This window comes from Amblyomma americanum, chromosome 11 (assembly GCF_052857255.1).
Source record: "Amblyomma americanum isolate KBUSLIRL-KWMA chromosome 11, ASM5285725v1, whole genome shotgun sequence".
NCBI lineage: Eukaryota > Metazoa > Arthropoda > Arachnida > Ixodida > Ixodidae > Amblyomma > Amblyomma americanum.
The window spans coordinates 93,941,055-93,967,012 of record NC_135507.1 but is presented as its reverse complement, the minus strand read 5'-3'; the positions used below and the strand labels follow the sequence as shown (position 1 = coordinate 93,967,012).

At 44.9% G+C, this 25,958-nt stretch overlaps 1 protein-coding gene across 1 annotated transcript in view; it reads right to left on the bottom strand.

Moving 5' to 3' along the window:
• The window catches only part of LOC144111396 (TBC1 domain family member 7-like), a 32,223-nt gene extending 6,793 nt beyond the window's left edge, over positions 1-25,430 (bottom strand). Inside the window, exons 1-5 of the mRNA XM_077644679.1 lie at positions 25,187-25,430; positions 23,811-23,995; positions 21,007-21,147; positions 15,807-15,952; positions 5,707-5,836 (exon numbers count right to left, since the gene is read on the bottom strand). Of these exons, the coding sequence (XP_077500805.1) occupies positions 5,707-5,836; positions 15,807-15,952; positions 21,007-21,147; positions 23,811-23,995; positions 25,187-25,376 (792 nt within the window). The 5' untranslated portion in view covers positions 25,377-25,430. The remainder of the gene's footprint in view (positions 1-5,706; positions 5,837-15,806; positions 15,953-21,006; positions 21,148-23,810; positions 23,996-25,186) is intronic.
• Positions 25,431-25,958: the final 528 nt, after the last annotated feature.

Sequence of the window (25,958 nt, the reverse complement as noted above, 5' to 3'; positions counted from 1 at the left end):
GATGCGCACACGCGCTAGTTGGCGAGCTTCCTCTGCGCGCTGTGTGAATTCCTCGGCGTCCTGATCGACATCGTCGCCGTCGGCATTCGGGAGCAACATGGCATCCAGCATAGTTGCCACTGGTCGCCCATGAAGAAGGCTGAAAGGCGTCATGTGAGTGGTGTCTCGTTGTGCCGTATTGTAGCTGAACGTGACGTAGGGAAGAATTTCGTCCCAATTCTTGTGGTCCACGTCGACGTACATACAGAGCATGTCTGCGATGGTCTTATTGAGGCGTTCCGTCAATCCATTCGTTTGAGGGTGATAGGCCGTTGTTTTACGATGACTGGTACTGCTGAGGCAGAGAACAATTTCCAAAAACTTGGTCGTAAAGGTAGCTCCTCGGTCAGTTATAATGAGCGCCATGCCTGAGGACAACGTTCTCAACGAAGAACCGAGCTGCTTCGGCGGCGATACCTCTGGGCAGCGCCTTTGTCTCCGCGTAGCGAGTTAAGTTAGGTAATCAGCGGTGACAATTATCCATTTATTCCCGGCAGTAGACGTTGGAAATGGTTAGAGGAGGTCCATGCCAATTTGCTGATGTTCTTCCCATAGTGAAAGACTTGCCTATTGCTAAGATCAGTAATCAGTATAATACATTGAATGGCAATGTAGCCTAGACTCAGGGATCCACGTCAAAAATTGTCTTGATGCATGCAAAATTGGTCGGTGATGGCAACACCTGTATTTTTTTTTTGCCATTTATAGCTTGTAACAACTCCGCTTTTAGTGAAAGTAGTGTCTCTGGTGTTAAAATGGCAAATGGCGGTACGGGCAGGGCACTTTTCTTCTTTTTCTGTTGCCCTTTCTAATTTATGTCAGAATGTGGTACCCCATTCATACAGGCCAACCGCAATTTGTCCTCAGTGCTCCTTTGAGCAAGGGCCCCTCATAAAGTGCTGGACATGTGCACAGGGTTTCAAAGCGGGAAGCTGTGAGGCACAAAAAGAATCTGTGGGCGATACAATTTTAGCAATGAAAGTTTCTGCACACAAACTTTCTGCGGCCTTCTTGGCAAGCAAACAAGTTTCTTAAGGCCCGTAGTGGGAGTACATGTGCTCTCACAATCCTGTGGCTCAAAGCATGTCCCCACGGGCCGTGGACTCACTGTGCCAAAGTTTACATGCCTGAAGTTTCTCTCGGCACATCTCTTGGCACATTGACCTCAATCTTTCAATATGCCGAGGTTCAGTGTGTCCCGTTCAGACTATGCAAAAAAGAATTCAGAGTAAACCTATAATGATAGTGATTATGACATATGTAGCCTTTAATGCGATAGTGTTAAAGGCCCCGTTGTCCAGAAAATCCGGTGTCAGCGTTGTCGGCATCGGTGTTGTGAGCGAAGAATCATGAGCATCACTCTGGCACGTGATTCCCAGATAGCAACCTAGGAGGCAAGTGGGCCACCTAGGTCACGTGAACTTATGGTGTCATCACGACGTGCCTACAGGATTGTGAGCAACTACCCACCATGGCAGCTGGCACTTAAATTAATGATTTGTCGCTCGGAAAGAGCAACCTGGGCCACACAAGGCCCACCGCTGGGAGCACCTGCCATCACAGGGCAGTGGCACATCGGTTAAACGCCGCACCACAGTGCCAGGAGGGGTAAGAGGTCTCCCAGGGAATGTAAAGTAGAGAATGACCTTCTGCATGTATGACAATTAGCGCAATATGCCATTGAGTCATATGCCATCGGGTGGGTTTATCTATGGGGTGCCAATGGTTCTATGACTTGCACAGAAGGCTCCATCACTCTACGTGGTGCCCTGTGAAGGAACAGTTCGAACTCCAGCAAGGTTTGCAGTGCCAAACAGGGAGGGTGTCACCGCTTGTGCCCAGCTGCGTGTGGCACTGCTGTACATAACATCACAAGACGGGAGTGCAGGCCGAGGCGTCAGCAGCATTTGGAGGCACAGAGGCCCTCATTCAGGGTAACCAGTCACGTTACAGAGATGCCTGCACAACTAAGCTATAATGATGTTTCCTACGAACCTTTGGCTCTGAGTTTGACTATTGTTAGATACAAGTCAGGACGAAGCGGAAAACAGCCGTTTGGTGTCTCGACTGACTCGCGTGACCTCGGAACCTCTCGCACTTGGTATCTGCTGCGACAACTTTTTCAAGCAATGGAGCAGAAACTATGGAACGAAATATAGTGCTCGCTTGCAGTTAGGTTTTTCTCTTAAAACATGGTATATTATCAATATTCGTATTTCATGAAATATTTCTAAGACAGCTACTCATAGAAGGGTGCTGGCAGGTGCAAAGGAATTAACCATGGATTATCTGGAATAGTTGCAAGGACATGACAGTTGGTTTACGCAATTGGCTAGAGGGCCTCCTGTGAGGGGCACATGCAGCTTCATTCTTGAGTTGTATCCCACTAGTGCAGCTCTCTATATGTACTTACCTGTAAACTATTTGCATGAGGATAACATCTTTCGTTCTACATTCCATCATTATCACACAGCGTGTTGCAAAAAAATGCACCAGCTTTCTCTCGTTGACTGCCATGCTTTTCTGCTATTCCTATGCACCAGTTTTCCATTGGAGATGCTTTTAATGTATGCAACTATTTCACCTGCAAGAAGCGCATGAAAATTTACTTCCTGGTAGTGAAATAAGTATGCCTTCGACTTATGACACTATCAGTTCCTGTTTTGACAGTGCTACAGAGCAAGCAAACCAAACCAAAACAAAACATAACAAGAACGGCAGAATAAAAGCCTCCGGCAATAAAGCTGGCATAAGTGACTGTAATGGAATCGCACAATGATGAACAGAATTTCCCATATATAGTAGCCGACGGGTAATTCGGACTCCAATAATTCGGACTAGTAGGATATTTCGGACCTCGATGAGGCACCATCAGTCACCCCATAGAAGCACATACATATTCGTGACGGATATTTCGGACTTCAAAAGTCCGAAAGTTCGATTTTTCGGATTAATTTCAGTCGCCTGCGGGCCAAAATCGGCTTTTCGCTGGCACAAATGACGCCATCTTGGATTGAGGTGGATTTACACTGCAGTTAAATTGGCTTGACATACTTTTGGTACCTCATTGTTGCCAGTAGAGGTCCCTGCGATCTCTGACACTTCGAGGTGGCAGCCGGACTGTCATCGCAGTCAACTTGCTTTTGTCGCTGATGTTGTCGCGGGCGGTTATTGGTTGTCCCATACGTTGAAAATTGGTTGTTGGGGGAAGGAAATTGTGCAGGAGCTATCTCACACTTCGGCGGGAAGGGATAAAGAAGGGACTGAGAGAAGAATGGAAGAAAGAGGTGCCGTAGTGGAGGTCTCTGGAGTAATTTCGACCACCTGGGGATCTTTAACGTGCACACACATCGCACAGCACACGGGCACCTTAGCGTTTCGCCTCCATAAAAACGCAGCCGCCGCGGTCGGGTTCGAACCCGGGAACTCCGGATCAGTAGCCGAGCGCCCTAACCACTGAGCCACCGCGGCGGGTCTCATACGTTCGCCATTCGCCGTTTCGTCACTTGGGTTTCTCTGACTGAGTTGACTGAGTGGCGCTCAGTTTTCACGAAGTTGCATCCGTGTGCCGTTTTGTGATTGCGTCTGGCGGTTCCGCCGCTTTGAATGAAAAGTGCCTTGTCTTTGCGTGCGTTTAATGAGTGGTGTGGTGCATACTCGGGTTGTGGACAACATGGCCCCGCCAGGTCCGTCAAAGAAGCGTGGGCGCGGTGAGCTTACTGTCTAGCGTTTACAGTGAAAGCACAACCTTGGTGAAAATACAGGCGCAAATCGTCACCAGCAAGAGAAATTCGTCGCAAGGTAATATCAGTGACATTTTAAGCCGATTTCATCTCAATAAAGTGATTTTTTTGTACTTCACGGATTTTTCGGATTGTTAGATTATCCGGACCATATTTCGGGTCCCTTCAGATCCGAAAAATTGGTCAACGACTGTATTTTATACTTCTGCATGACCAAACAGCAGTTTTCATTACTGAAAAAAAGTGTAGCGTAGATACAGCAATAAAAAAAAATGTAACAGGTCACCATTTCACAGAATGTGCGGCATGCCAGCATGCTTAGTCTTACCTGTGTTGATAGACAATAGCCATCATTATGAAAAGTTCTCCCGATTCCCTGACCTCACAGCTTCTGTATCTTTCATTAAAATTGAGTCGTCTGAATTTTCATGGCAGCAGAGGTTCAAAAATTTCATTATCATAAGAATTATTGTTGTGCAGGAAGGTACCATGAATTACAGGACTTCACCGATTACAAACATTGTTGAGAACAGTCTACGAGTGTAAATGAAAGATCTCCTTCCACAACTGACCATGTTTTTATTTTTCATGGCTGTTTTGCATTTTGAACATGATGAAATAAGTGTGAAGAGCCACAATTGACCTCAAGAAACACTAAAATAACAAAACATATCTTGAAAACCTCACAGTCAAGCCCTGCAACTGAGCTGTACAAGCAACTGTCAACGGTTTCTCTCAAGACCTATCTTGAATACTACTTCCATAGACTAGATCCCATTATGATGTGTCACTGATTCATATCATGAATGCTCTGTGGTGATGTCAACAGCTATTGTGATAATTAAAATTCCAATTCATCTACTTCTGTCCTGTAGAGATACAGAAGAGGGGGTGCACAGAAAGCTGTCAGCTACAGCTTGACAAAGCCGCAGCCTTCTTTCACATGGCAGCAGCTCGAGAGCAAGTTTTAAAACAGAGTTGTGCAGTGTAATAACAGATACATAATAATACAAGGACTTGAGTTTCATCAGTGCACAGGCACAAAAAAAACAAACTAAATTGTACAACGCTGACAAAATTTTTATATTGAGTAAACACAGGTAAGAGAAAAAAAAAAGTTAAGGTGGTCACTCAACGTCCTTACATGCTGTGAATGTGAAAGCATCCTTTGATTTAAAGACCTTTAAACTAAAGGCCTTTGGCCTGAAGACATTTGACCTATTGTCCTTTACTATAAAGGACACTGACCTAAAGGCCTTTTCCAGGAAGGCACTTGTCCTGAAGGCACTCACCCTAAAGGCAGTTCACCTAAAGGCCTTTATCTTTTCCACTGTCACTAATGACCCCACTCCAAACCAACATAGCCATTGCCAAACATTCAGTCTCGCTTATTTCCCATCATTTCCCGCATCATGTGACTAACTTCAAAGGCTTCACACATGCCGGAATATTCCAGATTAGGTAGCCAATAATGATTTCACACTAAAAGAAAAAGGAAAACATATTTTAGTGTATATAACAAGAAAAGAACTGTTTGACGAACTGAAGAGGCCAAAATTATTACACACATGTATTTATGTATACATATTTATACGAATAGAATTCCATTTAGTTTCAGAGAGAAATCATTCACTACTGCAAATATTGGGCCATGAAGAGGACACAAAGAGGAGAAGAATCCTTTGGAAAAAGAAGAGTTATCTTGCCAGGCTAAGCGTGCTTTCATAAGCCTTTGCTTATAAACAACAGCCTAATCTCGTGCCCGGGTTTTATCCCCAGGTACGAAGCATGAGCACAGCCCCCAACACTCCTCTCCTATGACTTCAATGTGAAAACAATGCCCAAGACCCTCAGCGCATAACTTGGCATTCTGGGTCTCCATACGTGACAATGCACTTTGCGAAAGAGATCAAAAGAGGCTTACCCTGTCGAGCAATGTGAGGACGTCGGCCAATGCGGTGACACTGAGCAGCGTGGAACGCAGGGACATGAGCAGCAGGGCTGCCACGTGGGGCAGGATCTTGGCCGAGCCACCAATCACCTTGTCCCATATCCTGGAAACCAGGCAAGGGTGCCACAAAAGAGTGCGGTGTCAGCAACACCCTCACGAGCAGCACCTCCGACATTGTGGCACACGTGACAAGCACACCACCTCTGTCCACGTTCACATTCTGTACTCTTAAAACTTCCTTGAAAAGGGGGATAGCTCAAAATTTTGATTTAATGCCTTTTGAAATGGGCCAATTCATGGCACTTTAACTTAACAGCTACTATTGATTCCTGTGAATGATTGATTTATGGGGGTTTAACGTCCCAAAGCAACTCAGGCTATGAGGGACACCATAACGAAGGGCTCTGGAAATTTCGACTACCTGGGGTTCTTTAATGTGCACTGACATCACGCAGTACACGGGAGTCTAGAACTTTGCCTCCACCGAAATTCAACCGCAGCGGCCGGGATCGAACCCACGTCTTTCGGGTGAGCAGCCGAGAGCCATAACCACTGAGCCACCACGGCGGCCTTGTAAAAATGTTGAGTGAACAAGATGTGTACTAGGTAAGCTTTATTAACCTTGTTGGTAAGCCTTTGCAAACCTTGTTAGTGATGTCTCTAGTTGTGAGACGGGCATTAAATTAGCATATGTGAAACGAAGAATACATCTGCCCATTGGTTGCACACAGATGGGTCTGTGCTCTGGAAGAGGCCATGTATTAGATGCCGACGGCGAATTCTAAGTCCTTTAAGCGTGACCTTGTATTAGCGATTCTCATGACCTACAGGGGCAGCTCAACTGATCCAATATGAGATCATTACAGAGGACTGTTTCCAGGATCAGCCAAGAGAGAACTGTGCTTGTTTAAAATTTCACAGTAAACTTGCACTTATTCACTGATGGTGGCAACATCATGTGAGCCAAGCACTCCTACTTTTCTCAAGAGTAGAAAGAAATAAAAGAGAGACACGGAAGAAATCACAGTATGGCATCTGAAAGCAGTCAGGTACAGATGGTTGACATGATCTTTGGAGCGAATTTAAGATCAATGACATTGTGTAATTCAATGTCACTGAATGACACAGGTGAATGACAGAACTAGGAGTGAAAATTTTTAGCTTTTAACATTATAGGTAGGCAAGGCCCAGTGATTGTCAATACGTCAAGGTACATTGCAGAAAACAAGCTATGAAGCTGTGCATATTTGCATTTTTTGGTGCTCATAATTTTAATAGCCATATGCTACTTTAAATATGAATATAGATTTATAATTGTGTGCCAAGGCGGAAAGCGAGAACAACGAGGTCGCCTTTTTCACGCACACTCTTCTCTAAAAATTAACCACGCCTTATGCTCTCAGTTTGTTCATAAGCATTGGACGGAAGGCATGTAATCAATGTAAGGCCGCTATGACAGAATTCTTTTCGACAGATTCCATTTGACTCTTGCCATTTGCCCACCTGTCTGCCTGATTCCAGGGACAAACCTCCCCTCTTCTCCGCTGATAACAAAGTGCCACACCACAAAAAATGCATGCCATAATGAGGGCTGCAATTACAGAAACAAACACGTACAAAACTCTTCATGCTTGAAATGTGCCCCTTAGCCATGTGTGCTCAGCGATGTTTCTCAACAAACAGTGCCTTGTATTCACATATGCCCTTCTAGTTCACACAAATCATCTGCTTCGTGCCCGACAGAGCTGCGCTGTCAAGGTACTGCAAGCGTTTCACCCCAGCATGGAAACTTCCACTTCTCATGCTCTCTCTGTATCAATGGTATCGCAAAATTCGCACAGTTACACATGGCAGCTCGTCTACGTCACTAAGCTATAACTCGACGGATACATCCTAGGTGTACGGGCCGAGGGCCTATGTGCATGGGCGTACACTGTAGCCTGTTTGCGCATGTGTGAGGCGCAATGCGTGATCAGGCGCAAACGAGGCACAGATATCTGTGCACGTCAGACACCGGCGCCTGCACACGGGCGCTTGCGCGCATTGGAAGCAGGGTCCGGTTTACAACAATCGCAGGACTTTTCTCCATGGCTGGGTGCTCTTCCAGGTTCCCCCAACTTTTCTTGGAATCCCTAACCATCTTTTGTTCACGGCTTGACATTCTTTCAGTCGGCTCTAGAGGGGGAGGGAGCCAGCGCCAGGAGCATGGAGATGCACGCCCCTCTGTGCCACCCATCACAGCGCAGTGCTGGGTGCACAGATGCTCCGCACGTACGTCAAGGAAGTGTTCATCGAGTTGCCGCCTTAGTGTGCAAGCATCCGTGTAATAGTGCTCGTAGGACATATTTTAACGACAAACTCTGATGATAATGTCTGCATGTGCAAGCTGACAACTCAAGCCATGGAGCAAACAGTATGGTTCCATGCTTGCTAATCCTTCTTGGAGTATATCCCGGTGCTGCCACAGCATGGCGGCGATTTTGTGCAAATCGCATTGGGTGCTCCCTGTGTCTGCAGATTTGCACCTGTTTGAATACTTTACGAGGCGTTGTTTACCCTTAGAGTACCGGTGTGTACAAGGTGTAGTTCACCATTTTCTTTACTGTTCTAAAGTAGCTGCCATTTACAGTAGCCGACGGGTAATTCGGACTCCGATAATTCGGACCTGTAGGATATTTCGGACCTCCATGAGGCACCGTCAGTCACCCCATAGAAGCGCATACACATTCGCGCCGCATATTTCGGACTTCAAAAGTCCTGAAGTTTGGTTTCTCCGACTAATTTCAGTCGCCTGCGGGCCAAAATTGGCCATCTTGGATTGAGGTGGATCTACACTGCAGTTGGATTGGCTTGACATACTCTCGGTCCTCATTTTTGCTAGTAGAGACATAGAATTTCTGACTATTAACTAGAGGGAAAGCTGGCGTCCGCCTATTGGAGTTTGCATGGAGCTTCCTCGGGACCACCTGAGCCACCATGGGCGCTCTAAGCATGATGGGGCGGAGAGCTACCGACTGCAGAACCACAACTTTTGGCCAAAAAATAATGAAGGAACAAACGTTGTACAATGATCAAAAATGTCCTAGCATTCAATATCCTGTGTATAAATTACAACAAACGAGCAGAAAAGCATGTAAATATAAAGTTTGCCTAAAATAAGCGATGGCTTGCTCTCCTATTGGCCAAGTAATGCAGACAACAAAAGCCAATATTTTGTGCTTAACACGCGCTTTTTTAAAAAGAAACATGTTGTTGGAAAAAATTGTCCCTTCAACATTTTGAGAGGTTTGTTAATGGCACTTCGGAAACCAAAAACCATTTAATTGGCGTCGTGTGCTGTTGCATTTTCGCTACTATGGCTTTTGGCACTATGTTTGCGCCAAAGTCATCTGCGCAGTAGACAGAACGGAACATCTCAGTAACGCCACTCTCTGTTCTTGAAAAAAATCGACTGTCCCGCACCATGTAGTCATGATGCTTTGAGCGCCTATGGTGGCTCGAGTCCAGCACCGCCAGCTTTCCCTCTAGTTAATAGTAAGAAACTCTGTGCTATGAGTAGAGGTCCCTGCGATCTCTGACACTTCGAGGTGGCAGTCGGATTGTCATCGCTGTCAGCTTGCTTTTTGTCGCCGACGTTGTCCCAGTCGCTTTCTTAATACAGATTAGTATTTAACTCTGAAGAGGCACTTACACTACTCAGAGTGTGAACTTCGTGGTTTTGCTTACTGCACTACTGGCCTGTACATTTTCACTAATCCCATTATGGCTAGAGACCCGTGAGGAGGCTACGCGTGTTTAAGTTGCTCATATATCTGATGCTTAGAGTGCAGTTGACTCAAAAGCCTGGCACTCGAGAACTGACAGTTTGTAGAGCATGCGAATAGAACCTCTTCGAAACTGGATTGAACACGAATCAAATAGTGGAACAACCGAATTGAATACGCATCAAATAGTGAATCAACCCAATCAAGTACCGTATTTACTCGTGTATAACCTGCACCAAAATTTGAAAAAAAAAAAACGCGTTTAAAAAGTGGGGGTGCGGGTTATCTGCGAATTTTTTTCTTTGGGGGAAGGGTCGGCTTCACGGCAATGCGTGGCAGCCTCCCCCGTGTAGTCCGCCATCCCCATCGTCATCGACGCTTGTCAAGCTGATGAGGGACTAACGAAAGGCATAGCCAAATCCAAATTCATAGTCTGTTTATACTTCCCCACGAAATTGCCCATGCCTTCTCCAGTCAGCGTTGTTGAGCCCAGTGTCAGGTGCTGTTTCGTGTACTACACCCCAGTTTGCACTGTTTGCCTGCTTTGTTTAGGTGTCATGAGTTACGCCCTCACACCGATGGGACGCTTGCGAAGGCCCCATATTCCATTGCTGTGCCAGTGGATCATCGATGCATGGAAAGCGATACCGGCTGACTTGGTGCGTAAAAGCTTTAAAAAATGTGACATCAGTAACAGCTTGGATGGTTCCGAGGAAGACTACATCTTTGAGAGTGGCGATGAAGCCTCGGATGGCAGCAGTGAGAGCGGCGACGATTGAGAATAGAATAGTGGTGGTAGTTTGAATAAATGTGCTGAAAATGAAATGAACACTGCGTATGCAGTTGTATCTTTCTAGTGCTCATTTTTTTTTTTCAGCTAAACGTGCGGGTTATATGCGAGCTTTTTTTTTTCGTGGTGTTCAAAGTTATGGGTTTAGGTTATACGTAGGGACGGGTTACATGCGAGTAAATATGGTATTTGTGTGATCACTTGATAATAGTATGAAAAAGTCAATAACAAAATTCTGCTAGTGATGCTAAAATTTGATGAATTGGTATGCACCAGTTAGCAACAATTAGCATTTGGTCCATTTTTTGCAGCTGGTCTGGACTGTGTGAAAGCCGAAATTTAAACCCTTGAATCAACTCGAAGGCCCAGGGACATCAAACAACTTTAACTGCGAACGCAGCGTTAATAGTCACATCCCTGAAAATAAGACGTCTGCTGATGTGAAGCCTCCAATCTCCAGAAGCACCACCCATCAACCCCCCCCCCCCCCCCCCCCCCCCTTCAGCTAGGGGGCTGCCCACTTACCCACCACTACCTCTGACCCACCTCCACCCACCTTAACCCTCCACAAAAATTGTGTCTCGTGTGTGAAACCTGTGCTCAGAGTAAGAGCATTCTGTAGAGTATAAAAGCATCAGAGTGATCATTGAGGGTAAACCCAACTGCTTTTGCAGAGCACTCGCATCAGACGTCAGATCGTCCCATGAATTTTTATCCAACAAATGCTTCCCTATTTTTTCTGCGAATGTCACAAAATGAGAGATGAGGGACTGTTGGATGCTGGCTGCAATTCCCGCATTCCCCCCCCTCTTCTTTTCACATGGCTTTCTCACAGCGATGTCAAACATTCTGACTGGAAAGCACTGGCTATTGAGAACATCCTGATAACAAACTTTGTGTGCAAGCTTCATGCAGCAATGAGCACACAGAGTGAAGGCAGTGTGTTATGAATTCATCACACGTACTGGGCATTGAAGGGCTAAGGCTATTGCTTGTCTCTACTGGGCAACAATGTGGAGAGATAACGACAGGGACCAGGGATTACCGTATAGTCTTGTGTAAGGGCTTAACCAGTGTATGGACTGCACCCCATGTTTTGGACTCGATAGTTGAGAAAAAAATAGGTATACTTTTTTTTTTTCATTCGTGTATCGGCCTCACCTTCGAAATTCACACCCGAATTAAAAAAAAAAAAAGGTGTGGCCCATACACGAGTTTACATGGTAGGTTGGCTGAAACGAACAGCCCAGGAGGTATCAACTAAACTTTGTGAGAAGGCGCCTGCTCTAAGCTCATGCTCAGTGAAACAGTACTGACCTACTAGTCCATATGTGCATGATATTCCTTGTTGTGCAGCTCTGCACAACAGAGAACTTTCTTAACTCGCCACAGTGGTACAGTGGTTATGGCATTTGGCAGCTAACCATGAGGATGTGTGATGAAATCCCGGCTGTGGCAGCCACAATTGATGGAGGCAAACGTAAAAGATGTTAGTGTACTATGATACCCAGGTCGTCGAAATTATTCTGGAGCCCTCCACTACGGCACCTCTTTCTTTCTTCTTTCATTCTCACCTAATTCCTTACCTCAAGGCGTTGTTCAGGTGTTTACCATGACTGAGACAGTTATTGTTCCTTTCGTTTTCCTCAGAACAAATTATATTATTGTTATCAACTTTCTTGCACAAGGGAGACATGCAATCGTCAAAACCAAAAAGAACCTACAAGAACTTGGCAGTGATCTATATCACTTGGCAATGATGACCTTTGGAGAGAATCGAATTTGTTGGTTCTATAGTCTAGCTCGTTTTTTTCTCAATATGAGTGAGCAAACCAGCAGCTCTGCACAAAACACTCAAAGAAGAAACACAGGCACACAGTCTGGTGTGGAATGACAACAGAACATTACAAGTGCATGAGATCCACTTTTGTACCTGAAGGCCAGGAATGATAAAATTTGTGTTGCTAACATACCACATACTGTAAACACCCAGTGCTCTATTCCAGTTCGCTACCAGAATGCCGAATCTTTGAGGTAGTAGTACTTAGTTGAAACTAGCTGAAAGGTTCAACAAATTTTTCAGGGATGTTGTGAGCAGTGCGCCATGTACTCTGGTGCAGACGCAAGGGATTAGAAAACATTATAACAGTATATTTCTTGAAGCAACTAGTGAACAGGAAGTTAGCAGCATTTTCTCCTCACTTATTAATAGTAAAGCGGTTGATATAGATTGCATTCAAGTTGCACCTGTTAAATATGTTTTAGATATTGTAGCTCCAGTACTTACTTGCATCTATAACCTCTCGTTATCAACAGGATGCTTCTCCAAACAGATGCAGGTATCAAAAGTTATTGTAATCTTTAAAACCGGAGATAAGAATGACATGTCGAATTATAGACCAATCTCTATATTGCCTGTTTTCTCCAAAGGTTTGGAAAAAATAATCTGTAAGAGACTATACAAATTCAGCAGCAAATTCAACATACTGTCTACGTCCCAATACGGATTTGTTCAAGGCAGATCCACTGAAACAGCTTTACTAACACAAAAGGAAATAATTCTCGAAGCATTTGAAGATAAAGAAATATGCATAGGAATTTTTGTTGACTTTTCAAAGGCTTTTGACCGCCTTAATCACCACAAACTACTACAGAAACTTGACCTCTACGGCATACGTGGCACACCACTCCTCCTCATCGAATCATATCTTCAACATCGTTTTCAGTGTGTGCAAATAGGAAATGAGCTCCCCTCTCTTCGGAAAATTTTTACCGGCGTCCCACAGGGTAGTATATTGGAACCTTTACTTTTTATCCTTTACATTAATGACATTGTTAATATAAGTAATAAGCCTCAATATGTAATTTACGCAGATGACACTAGCATGTTTTTTAAAGGTAATAGTCTCGAATTTCTAGTCCCAACCATTAACAGCGTGCTGGATGCCCTCAAACACTGGAGCGAAGCAAACTCCCTGGTACTAAACGCGAAAAAGACAAAAGCAGTTATTTTCCACGCGAGAAATAGGGCGATCATGGCAGAGCCTCAGTTTAACATTGGGAATTCTATTATAGAAATTGTAGAGACGGCCAAAACACTTGGAGCATGTTTCAGCAAGAGCATGGTCTGGGACGCTCACGTTAGTATAGTTCTATGTCGCCTCGCGAAATGTGTAGGAATGCTAGCAAAATTTCGGTATTTTCTTCCGACGTCTATAAAAATACTAATTTACAACACGCTGTTCCACCCTCACTTAAATTACTGTTTCCTAGTATGGGGCAATACAACACAGGCCAACATAAATAAAATATTCATGCTCCAAAAGAAAGCAGTCCGGCACATAGCAAACGTGGATTACCGTGCGTACACAGAAGAATTTTTCATGCGCTTTCACATTACACCAGCTCATGACCTATATGAATATCATTTAACACTGAGATGTAAAAAGTGTATACGCTACCACCAGAATAAGTTTCTAGAACTATCCTGCCTGAAAGCCACTATTCCAACACATGCATTTCGAAATCAGTCATTCTGGTGCGTTCCCTTCTGTCGTACAGAATACGGACGTTCTATGTTACGCTTTGCAGTTCCACATGTATTAAATAAGCTGCTGAGTAGAGGCATATCTGTGGAAAAAAGTAGCCCATGCGACATTCTTGTCGCTTTGGAGCGGTGACTTTCAGTCCTGTTGATAAATGTGCTAACATACGCAAGCATTTTTTTTTCCAATTATGTGTACTTCATTCTATCAATCAGTTTGTCTTATTATAAAAAGTGTACAAAAGCTTTAGTGTTCATGTTTTGGGCGTATTTGTTCTTTTCTTTGTCTTTTAACAATATATGCTCACAGTGCCTCTTAATTTTTTGTTTCTACCTTGTCATTGTTAACCACGCTCTGTTGTCTTCGTTGTAATTTGCCATGTAGAAGGGGGCCCGGACTCCTTCAAGTGAATTTTTTTTCACCTTTCTGTCCGGGCCTACCTACATCTTCCTGATGTAAATAAAGACGAACTTGAACTTGAACTTGCTGCAAACAATTGCTGGAATGACAAAATAACTCGATCCCTTTAAATTTTCACGTTATGTTTTCGGTCCTTTACCCCTGCTTTATTTAACTGATTCCATGGGTTCATTATCACTAAGCTTGAGTGAATGACAAGGAAAAAAAAAAGGTATGGAAGCAGAATGGAACCAGAACAGAATCACTGGCACACAATACCCAGGCATTTCTGTGAAGCACTGGGAGTTCGGGTCCCACTCAGGCTAGCATGCTTCGGAAGTTAAGATGAGTATTCAAAAGTCTGCAACATTTATGTCGACATTCTGCAGCTGTAAACTACTATATCTTTCCTCTGTTAAGAAAGGGCATATGTTCACTTCACAGGGACAGTATTGCGGAGGGGCCTCATATGTATTCAGTCTTAATTACCCACTCACTTTTACATATGGAGCATGATGTTAACATTTGGGTTGGGGCTATGTACCTTATGAGCCTGCTGAAATTCACCACTTCATTCTTTCACTGTTTCACAGAGAGCCATGGAGCTTGGCACATGCATACTCTTTACGTTTTTTAGGTGACACAGGAAACATGTCTGACAACTGAGGTAGGGTTCCCGGTGCGCAAGAAGATAACATGGTGTGTTACCCCTTGAGGGTTTTTACCGTATATGTACGGAGGCGGTTTCCCATCCTGCAAGGGATGGAAAATGGGAACGGTTTCAACCCTCCGTTTGAAATTTTGAACCATTATGTAGATGCATGTTCACTGGGAGGTACTGCTACCTTCTAAGATTTATGTTAGGCATTTGAAATTTGATTGCGCTACCTTTTTGCGGAGATAAACAGAACTGACTTCTGGCTTCAGCGTGTCGCGCGATCTGCGACAACGTCCTTTCGTGGTTTCGATTCCGCGGCGTGATCGCAACGGAGGTGCGCGAAACTTAATTTTTATCTTTATTGGCACTCCCTTGCAGGGCCCTGGAAGTTGATTTCCATCTTTATTGCCGCTGCTCTTAGCTTGTTTATCGCTGATGCTCACGAAGTATTCTCGCTCTTCTTGTTTACTGAGTTTCCTTCGAGTTCCTCAGATGCACGGCAAAGCGGCGATATGGTCGAATGCACTTCTCGTTCCCTTGACACCATCAGCAATGACCTTTCCGTGTTTTATGAGTGCAGACTGCGATAAGGCGCTGTGCGTAGACAGTCTTTCAAGGAATACCACACTCTGATATACTATTGAACATTTTGCAGTTCCGAGTCATGCTGACACCAAAATACTGTTCCCGATTTTTTTTTTTTTACTATTTCTTCCAGACTTTACACATTTTTACATTCAAAATCTGCAACAAAATAGTTTGACGCACTGGGAAAGTTTAAAAAAAAAATTGACTTTCGAAGGGTTAGCAAAATGTGTTCATATCACTCCCTGCCAAACTGGACTAGCTATAACCACGTGACTGTTACAGGCCCATTGCCAGGTGGTTAAACGGCGTCACTATCCAGTAGTCCTCACCTGACCAAGGCATCCTCGTCGAGGACCTCGGCAAAGCAACGTTGGAACCACGTTTCCAGGGGCAGCACTGGAAATGCCTTCACTCTGAGCAGCTGCTGGAACAGCTCATGGTCTTCTTTCTCCAGCGTGTCCTCCACTTGCCTGCCCTGCAGGCAGAGACCAGAGAGCCACCATGGATTATTCAGGCACCAGTTGTCTTATAAAGGCGTGTGCCATGTTTAGATTGAGAGCGCATTACGGTTTTCCAACACGTTACCATAAAAAATAGGTAAGCTCGCTATATTCTTGTACTAGTTGCAAAAGTGGCTTCCTGTAAAGGAAATTCACCAACAATGGCCTCAGCAAAAATGCAATACCACTGCAAGAGTTCTTATGCAAAGCAAGCGTGGTACCTAGTTGAAAACTTAAGTAAGGACAAAGCACTCAGCAGTGTTGAAGGCACAAACAACTCATGCAGATGTCCATCACAAATGACCTCCATGACTTTGTGCTGTGATTTCAGAGCGTTGTCGCTAATACTCGTGGTCTGAATTAGGCCTGTGAGATGGTGTTATATGGTCTAATGTATTTAGGGGAAATCCCCAAGGTAGAGAAGATTTCAATTAGAGAGTAATTACTCATCAGCATCCACCAGAGTGCAGTCATATGGCTACAAAGGAAGCCGTATGACTACCAGAAGGCTGTACTCAGGTGGTTGCTGAGAAATTGCTTCCTAACAGAATTATGTCGTACCCCCACAAGACTCAAGACAGGCCTTTTCTAGCATCCTAACACCAATCTATTTCCCCAACTCCACATCAAGTTTGTATCGCAGGCCACTTCTAAGTGAAAAAGTTAAAAAATGCAACAGCTTTTGGAACACACACTGAGTCGCCCTTCCTTCTCAAGATTTTTTGAGAATCAACATAAGGGTTGACAGAACAAATGAATGAACCAAACACCAAGCATACTCAAACCATCGACGCATGGATCATTCCAAGGTTCCACAAGAATTGCAAAACTCAGACATGGTAGTATAATTTACAGGATATCCCGTTTGATGTCTGAAGATGTTTGATTACTTTTCCCAAATACAGAGTAAGATGAGAAGATTGCATCTACAGCTGCAACTAGATTCCACAAATACCCTTTGTGTGTTAAGGTAATTGTGTTTTAGATAGTCTAGCCCATGTTTCTTTTTGCCTTTTAGGTTGTACATTTTAGCCACATTTCACAAATGTTTATCTTAGTGTGAGCGTACTAAAACCTCCAATCTCAGATTTCTCTGATTCTCGTATATCCAAAGCTTCTCTCCATCACCCTGAGGTTGCTCAGGAAGAGCAACCTGGGTCTCACTAGCCCCATCGGTGGCAGCACCTGTCATCGCACGGCAGCGGTGCACCCCTTAACCGCAGCACCAATGCGGCAGGAATGCTATGGAGGATCCGAGGGATCTATGAATGTAAAGTACAGAATGACCAATTCCACATGTATGGAAGTAACCCACTAATACTACTGCGTCATACGGTTCATGGTTTATGGGGGTCTAAGGTCCCAAAGGGACTCAGGCTATGAGGGACACCGTAGTGAAGGGCTCCGGAAATTTCGACCACCTGGGGTTCTTTAACGTGCACTGACATCGCACAGCACACGGGCTTCTGGAATTTCGCCTCCATCGAAATTCGACCGCCTCGGCCAGAATCGAACCCGCGTCTTTCGGGCCAGCAGCCGAGTGCCATAAACACTGAGCCATCGTGGCGGCTGCATCATGCTCTTAAGGCCAAGCTCAAGTCTGATTTCGCCTACCTTTGTCTGAAGCCTTAGTGACCTTGAAAACTGAGCCTCAAATGAAAACCGAAGTGCTAGCGCACCTAAATTGCATTTGACCGAGCCACGCAAAACTGTAAACTATATTTTTTTGCTTTGGAACTGTATAATCTTTCTACCTAGTCGCAAGCGAAGTGTTATATTCCTCTCTCTTCTGTACTAATGCTTGTATTGTACAAACTGTTAAACTGCAGTTGATGTCATGTGCTTATTTCTTTGCTGTCACACATCCGACTAAACTGTACTGCCGCCTGGCAGTGATTGGGTTCCTGAAGCATGTCAAGCTGTTCTAACCCTCTTTAGCTGAGGGACCCTTCAAGGATAATTCTGAGAAAATAAAGAAAGAAAATGAAAAAATGAGCTGCCCAGTTAACCCGGGAGCGTGAGCCAGCTGCAATGAAGCATTATGCCTGCACCAAGCAGTCTGAGGCACCTCTATGGAAAAGGAGATAAGGCAGGCAGAGCAGGGGATTAGGAAGGAAAGGATTCTGGCAGGAAAACAGCAGCCAAGGCGTTACCAGTACACTAGGATAACTAACAAAAAAAAACTTTCAGGCCTTTAGGCCTGTTTTGGAATGAAGAAATGAAAGCACCAGTTATCTTGCAACTGCTTCTCTCCTCCACCACCACGACAGTGCAATGAGCTTGCCAATGAATATGTTGGCGACAGTTGGGCTAATGTGGTTTATAGTTCATTGGGGCTTAACGTCCCATGGCGACTCAGCCTATAAGGAACGCCACAGCGAAGGGCTCCAGAAATTTTGACCACCCGGGGTTCTTTAATGTGCACCGACATCGCACAGTACACAGGCCTCTAGAATTTCGCCTCCATCGAAATTCGACCGCCAAGGCCAGGATCGAACCCGTGCCTTTCGGGGCGGCAGCTGAGCCCCATTACCACTGAGCCACCGTGGCACCAGAAGTTGTTGGGCTAATGTATTCTCACATGTTCATCAAAAATGCTTCCCAGCGTATGCATCAGCATATGCATGTCCCTCAGAGCACATTCTTAAAACAAAAGAAAGTTGAGCAAGTTGGTTTCGCATATACATGGTCCTGCCTTCTTGTCTGTCATCCCTGTTGTCTTGCGCTATCATGTATATGAGCACGTTCTGCATGACTAATGTGAATGAATGTCCACACATGCGATTCAGAATCCATTGCTTGACCTGCGGCCTGTTTACCTGTCTCCCCAGCAAAGCTGAGCACCCATAGCATATATTCAAGGAGATCTCTAGTTTGGGCTAGTTGGTTCATGATTCACAAAGAAAACGGCATGAAATATGGGGACAAAAGAGAAACAAATGGTGTCTTTGACTGGTCGCTCCCGCTATCCGATTAAGATCTGGCAGAGTGGGAGCTGCTCTCGCTCTGAGTGCATAGCGAGACTAGTCAAGCCGAATGGTCAGCGTGTTTTTAGATCGGAAGCGCAGGAGGCAGAAGGGGGATGTAACTTCCGCCACCACTACGAGGCACCACTGCTGATGTCAACAGTAGCCGCATGTAATGTCCCTTGATTACCTTTAGCCGCACACAGTTTGCATCGCGGTCGCCGCTTAGCCTGTATCGATCGCTACCCCGGCTTTCCGTCCCACGGGATGCTCATTTTCCGAACATCGCCTAGTGGATAGCACTGTCGTCCTCGTCTGAGCTGCTGCTGGAATCGCTGTTGTCATGCAACAGCAACACAGACCGCATTCCTAGCGTATGCTTATCCGGCGTTTCTTGAACATGTTGTCTCACACAGCGCAGCACCCGCAAAACACAACGCAGCAAGCGTGACTGCGTCAAAAGCCTACACTTGCTTCTGCCTACGCGCAGGGGACGCCGAGGCCTTGCACCGCTTTCGTGAAATGGCGGAAGTGGCCGTTTTCATGCCGTTTACTTTGTGACCCATAGCGTGTCCGTCTTGTTCTGCACTTTAGTCTTTCTGAATGCTCTTTCGTTCATATCCAGTTCCAATGAGCAAACACGCTTTGCTGGAGGCATCCTCTGGCTGCAGATTTCTGTTCACAAGGTTCTGTATTTATTTTATTTGGTTACATTCCTGCAGATGTTTATACTGTTACTGCAGCATGCTGGCAGCTTATGCTCACATGCATGCCGTATAGAGAAGACAACTAACTTTTCTGTGGATTGATGACGTGGCAAGCAGAAACATCTTGCCTATTTCTGCATATGTTTCCATGAACTTTTATACGAAAGTGCCTTTTGTATGCACGCCAAGCACGAAAGTTACGTGCACTTATGGGGAATGCTCTTCGCCATCTCGAGTGACACTTCAGGCTACGCGGTGCTAAATGGGAAAGCAAAGTGCACTCGTAGTGAAAAAAATGGTGACAGACAATGAGCGGAATTGTTGATGAGGTCGATGAAAAACAAAACGGACTCTTATATATTGATTGTTTGACTTCATGGCACAAGTAAAAGACTACTCAAAATTCTGACAACAAACAAGATGGGTGCGTGCAGTGGAGTTGCATCTGATCTCGTTTCTTTGTTGTGTTGCTTCGCTTGTAGCGACAACAAATACATATTTTTTGAAAACAGTGCTATAGCAAAGTGAACTAAACTTGCAAGTACTTTTTATGCACTAGATACACACTGTGCTTTCGAAGTCGCTGCTGGCAAGGCCACGCATTCCGCCCTAAAAGTGTGTTCTGTGGACGCACTGTGACCTGAGTGCACATTTCAGCAAGTACACTTATGTTACGCCATTTAGTTGTGCAAGAGTGCACTTTTAGGAAGTGACACTCTTCGCAAGTGCACTTCATTTGGCATGCTTGACAGTGGTATTATACTCTCTCAGTTAAAAACAATTAACACGTTCACAATGTCATCCCAAATTTAACTAGATTAGACAAAACAATGAATTTTGAAGTCAGTGCACTCAAAAAGGTCTGTTGTAAGCAATAAAGCTGTTAGTTTATCTTCGAGCCCTGAATAGTTATTTGCAATAAAGGAAGAAACTGAAGTATGAAAATACTGAAGCAATAAAAGAAAAATTTAGCAGATTTACTACACTCCTCAATGTTTCAAGACCTATTTAAAACAATGGAGGCACTTCATCACTATTCATACTAGGATACCACAGAGATGAGGGGCATTGAGTGAACAAAACACGAAGCCTCAGAAAAGTGATGCTACAATGCCACCGTTAAACTCCGTGTACCGATGAAGTATTACACTGTGTGTGTACTGAGCTGTGTTGGTATACCCACTAATAAACAAACTAAACATTTTTTTAGTAAATTCGGCTTTTCTACTAGTCTTGTCCTCCCTTAATGGTCATCAGTTTACTGAGCTGCACCCATTGTGGCCAAGGGTACGGGCCCCACAATTTGTACAATGATATGGTCTGCAGAGAGGAAGTGAAAAGGCCCCGCCTGCTGACCATGGCCGTGGCATCAATGGCGAGCTTCTGGAGGTGCTGCCAGAAGTTGCGCGTCAACCAGTACGCCTCCTCCTCCCGGCTGCAAATCTTGCTGAACACAGACGCAATGCTCCTGATGTGCTGCACCTCCTCGTCGCACATCTGGCATGAAAAAGCACACACAGCTGAACTCGGGAGAAGCTCAGGAGACACCAACTTGCTGCCCACAGGCTATACCAAAGCACAACTTGCTGGGCTTCTAAAAAAACATATACAATTCCACATAACACTAGCAGGCCAGAAGTGTATATGTTAGAGGCATCCAATAACAACAATGACAATGATAATACGTACAGCACTTCCCTTTGGTTCAGCATGACAAGTGCTTGCAAGGTGACACTTGCGTGCAGGATGCCACGTTGCAGCAAAGTTAATTTAGTTTAATGTGCTTAGGGGAAATCCCTCAAGGTATATAGTAAATTTGTAATAAACGAGTGACAACTCATTAGCGTAATTTAAGCGCAGCTATACACTACAAAGGAGAGCTGTGCAGCAGGGGATGGGAGGGAGGACCTAATCCTAGAGCAAGCTGTGTAGTAGCACTGTGAGGCCACATATTTAAAAAACAGCAGACACTTAAACTAGAATATGCATGCACAACTAATCTGTTCTAGAACACAGAAGGTAATGACGTACTGTGACAACACTACGTGCACCAGTCAAGCGCTACCATGCATGTTCGGCATTTCGTCTGACTAAGGTTGGGTTTATTGGGGTTTAACGTCCTAAAGCGACTCAGGCTATGAGGGACGCTGTAGTGGATGGCTCCGGAAATTTTGACCACTTGAGGTTCTTTAACGTACACTGACATTGCGTAGTACATGGGCCTCTAGAATTTTGCCACCATCGAAGTGTGACCGCTGTGGCGGGGATCGAACCCACGTCCTCCACTATAAGCACCCCTATAGCCAACCACTATAAGCACAGAGCCACCGCAGTGGCTCAGATCAGTGGACGGACTTCGGACACCACGATAGCAACCCTGATTCCATCTCTTATTAAAGACACCAACAAAAGCAAGCTTATGATTCTGGATTATGCAATCAAAACTCAGAGGTTGAACAAAAACCTGGACGACACTACCTACCCTTAAGAGTACATTGCAATAGCATTACAGATCCCTCCCGTGCAAGTACTCCTTCTCTTTCACAGATTCATAGATCGCGAAGAGTCCCCATACAACTTCTGGCATAGTGGTGCAGCAGTTAAGCAATGCGCCACTATCCCGGCAGGTGGCTGTTTCATACACAGCCACCAGTGTTGCTTGTGAGACCCAGGTCGCTCTTCCCGAGTAGGTGCAGGCCCAGGACTCATTTTTGAACAGTTCTTCGGGGGGCTGTCCATCTCTTGACCAGTGAGCTGATGCGCAGTGCCACGGTGGGAAGGTGGCAACTGCACTGAATTTATTGGAATTAATTTCACTGCCACCTGCCATGTTGGGCAGGGTTGCCACCTGCCCCCATGGCAGGTGGGGCACCTCTCTTTTGCAACACAGATGGATGGAGGCCGGTTTTTCTCATGAACAGGACCTCCAATGCCATTGAACCTAAGGACAATGCAACAAGCTATGGAAAGGAAAATGGCACGGGTAATGCTAAGAGACCAAATGAAAGATGTGTGAATTAAAACACAAATGTCAGCTAATGAAATGCTTGCTGAAATGAAGAGAAGGAAATGGACTTGGATCAGTATATGTAGTTAGGAGAACAGACAATCAATCACCTGTAGGGGTAGCAGAGTAGATTCCATTTAAGGGGTAGCAAAAAACGTAGGGCTACAATGATTGTGCCATGTGGGAAGATGACATATAAAAAATTTGTTGGGCAAAGTGATCATAAATGGCAAAGGACCGGGTTAACTGGTGACCAGTGGGACTGATTCATCCTGTACTGGACATGATAATGATGACGACAATGAATTAGCTTTGTATATCTAGGATTTTTGCGCATGCCTGTAGACTCCATTAGAAAAAACATACCACCCAAAAACTGACATCGTTGGTACCATAATTCCAAACTGAAGAAAACCTACTGGACTAGGCATTCTATACTCATTATTCGATTTGCGTTGTTCTCATTGATGTCCCGTCAGTTTAGCGCCAGGTAGTGTCGCGCAGTGACCAAACGCTCCGCGTGTGCTACCTTGGACGATTAACAGCTGTGCGCCCCAACCCAGCTGTTGTGTGCAAAATGTTGTACGCGTGTTTTACCGTTTCTTTTATTAACTCTGCACGCACACAACTTGGACAAATGCATTGTTATGTAAATAGTGTATTTATCACCTCTACCTCTATCCTTTCTTACCGTCCTCTCACCTCTTTCATTTCACTTCTTCGAACTGCCTGCTATCCTTTATTTTCGCTGCCCCAGCTCAGGTGCTGCTGTAGTGATGGTAGATGCCAGGGTTAGCAAAAATCTTTTACCTTCCTTTTTGTTCTTATTATACATTAAACACTTACTTCTATTTACTACTGTTTTCATCACACCACATTCATGTCTTCATTCAAAGATGATTCTAACGCAGTAAACAGCTGTCTGCAATGAACAGACCTATTTTTTTAAGATACAGTTTTTTAAAGTGAGAATGAGCTTCCTATGCCTGAAAGGAGCTTCTTTGACCACTGCAAAATATATCTTACACCATCATGATATGCAGTTATGTACATAGACTACCTACATACAATGAACATTCCTCTCATATAATAACATCATGGTGCATTCACTGCAATAACATGTGCCGTTCACCAATTAAGAACGTGCCATTACCTGTAGCTCAATGTCGAGGTTCAGCATTCCTTCTCCAACAAGATACATCAGGACAATTGCATCGGGTTGCGGCGTGTTATTTCCAACCACTCGCATAACTTCCAGAGCACGTCTCAGGTCGTTGTACTGGTCCTCCTCATCCTTCTCGAAACTTGTAATGTTCTCTTCAAACGTGGGTAGGATACCTGCGAGAGGCCAAGAAAAAAATGTTATGAAACAGCTTTCTGCAACCTGTACGCTACTTGAAATCGAAAAAAAAAAAACTGCAAAGAATGAGCATCTTATTCTGCGAGTATCTTCAGCAAGGGCTACTGGCATTATTTTATAGCCATGTGCACTTTAATCAGTCATTACGAATAAATCCAGCTTTTCTTTTAAAAAATTGCTGTAACTTCTTACTTCGTTATGTCAGTCTCTGGTGTCGAGCGATATTTTAATTTTCGATTTATTTACAAACAGCCCCGGCAAGTATCTAGAGCCACGAACTATCAGCTTTAAAAGAATGAAACAAATCTGAATTCACATTAAAAAAAAAATCTACAATCAGTTTGCTCCAGTCCAGTTGTTGGCCGAATGTTATGCAGACGACTGCTGCAAACCTAACGGTCGCATTCCTATGGCCTTGCAGGACCAGGGCCTTAATATCAGGTGTCAAACACTGAAAAACATAAATCGGGCAACCCTACAATAGCTTCCGAGAAACAATTTCGATGTTGCGCAAGATTCATCCCGAGAAAAGGAACGATAAGTAAACAGCGCTATCGCGATAGAAACGCATGCGTTCTGGAAATTCAGCCGCACGGCAACTTGATGTAGTTCTAGGAAGAGCGTCTCGTATCACGTTCTTCGCGGGAGAGAATCACTAAACAAGCAAACCATTCTGCTTCGGGGTGCCGATTAAAGCTGCGCTTGTCCGACCCCTGAGACCGCATAGGTAGCGTATGGGCAATGTATACAGTATACCGGATCAACAAAACACGAAAATGAGAAACAGAAATAGGGACGCAAAAAAAAAATTAATTGAAAACAGCATACGGGGGTCATGGGACGTGCCGGTCGGAGAGAACCAATAACGTCATGACTAACGACCTGCCGGAAGACAGAAAGCTTGAACAGCTGGGCCTCTGCCCCGTCGTAGCTGTTTGCCGAGGACAAGATAAACAACGCCGTTTTATTTCTGGTACGAAATTCCTCGACAGGGCGTTCGAGAGGAACTCGGCAAGGGGTCAGGGCGTGCGCACACCTAACTCCCAGCGACGCGGCAAGAACGGTCGCAGCGACGAAGACAATGGGGCAACGCGACACCAGCGCATGCGACAGCGAGCAGACGACAAAGCAAGATGGATGCGTCTTCTTTTTCTTGCGCGAGGGCTCACCTAGCAACACTTTCCAGACGGTCAGTCGGTGTACGGTGGGGAGGCAAAACTTTCGGCAGAAGTTGGAGAGCTTCTTGAGGTCTATGGGCTTCTCGCTGAGCAAGATTTCGAGCGACCTGTTCTCGTTTATTCCGCGGAATCCGACTTTGTCGTAGTAGTGTGCCCGAAAGTTCATCTCAGCTGCTGCCATGACACCAGCTGCGAGCTGCCGACGGTGGCGCCGCTCCTGAGCAAGCAGCCGTCAACACTTGTCCATAAAAATACAAAAGGTTGCCGCATAGTAAAATAATTGCAATATACAAAGTCAAACTGCGTTGCTATTTCTTCCAAAAAGAAAGTGAAGAACATAATGAAAACAAATCTCACTCCTGTTTGCCTCAAGCAGACATGTCCATGAAACAGTCATGTTAACGTGTTTACGTTCTCATCGAGAGCGCTACTTTGGCAGCATTATAATGTTTTCTTCGTGCAGTAATACATTAGTCATCAGCAACATTTTGTTTGGTCCGCTACAAATGGCCACATGTAAAAAACCGTTGTCACTAGCACAATCAAAGGCACAAACACTTTCAAAAACAGCCTCAGGCTACAATATGCTCGGGCCGAGTTGGGTGTGCGCACGCCCTTACCCTTGTCGAGTTCGACTCGAACGCCCTGTCGAGGAATTTCGTACCAGAAATAAAACGGCGTTGTTTATCTTGTCCTCGGCAAACAGCTACGACGGGGCAGAGGCCGAACTGTTCGCTTTCTGTTTCAGTTTCGCAGCTATCAT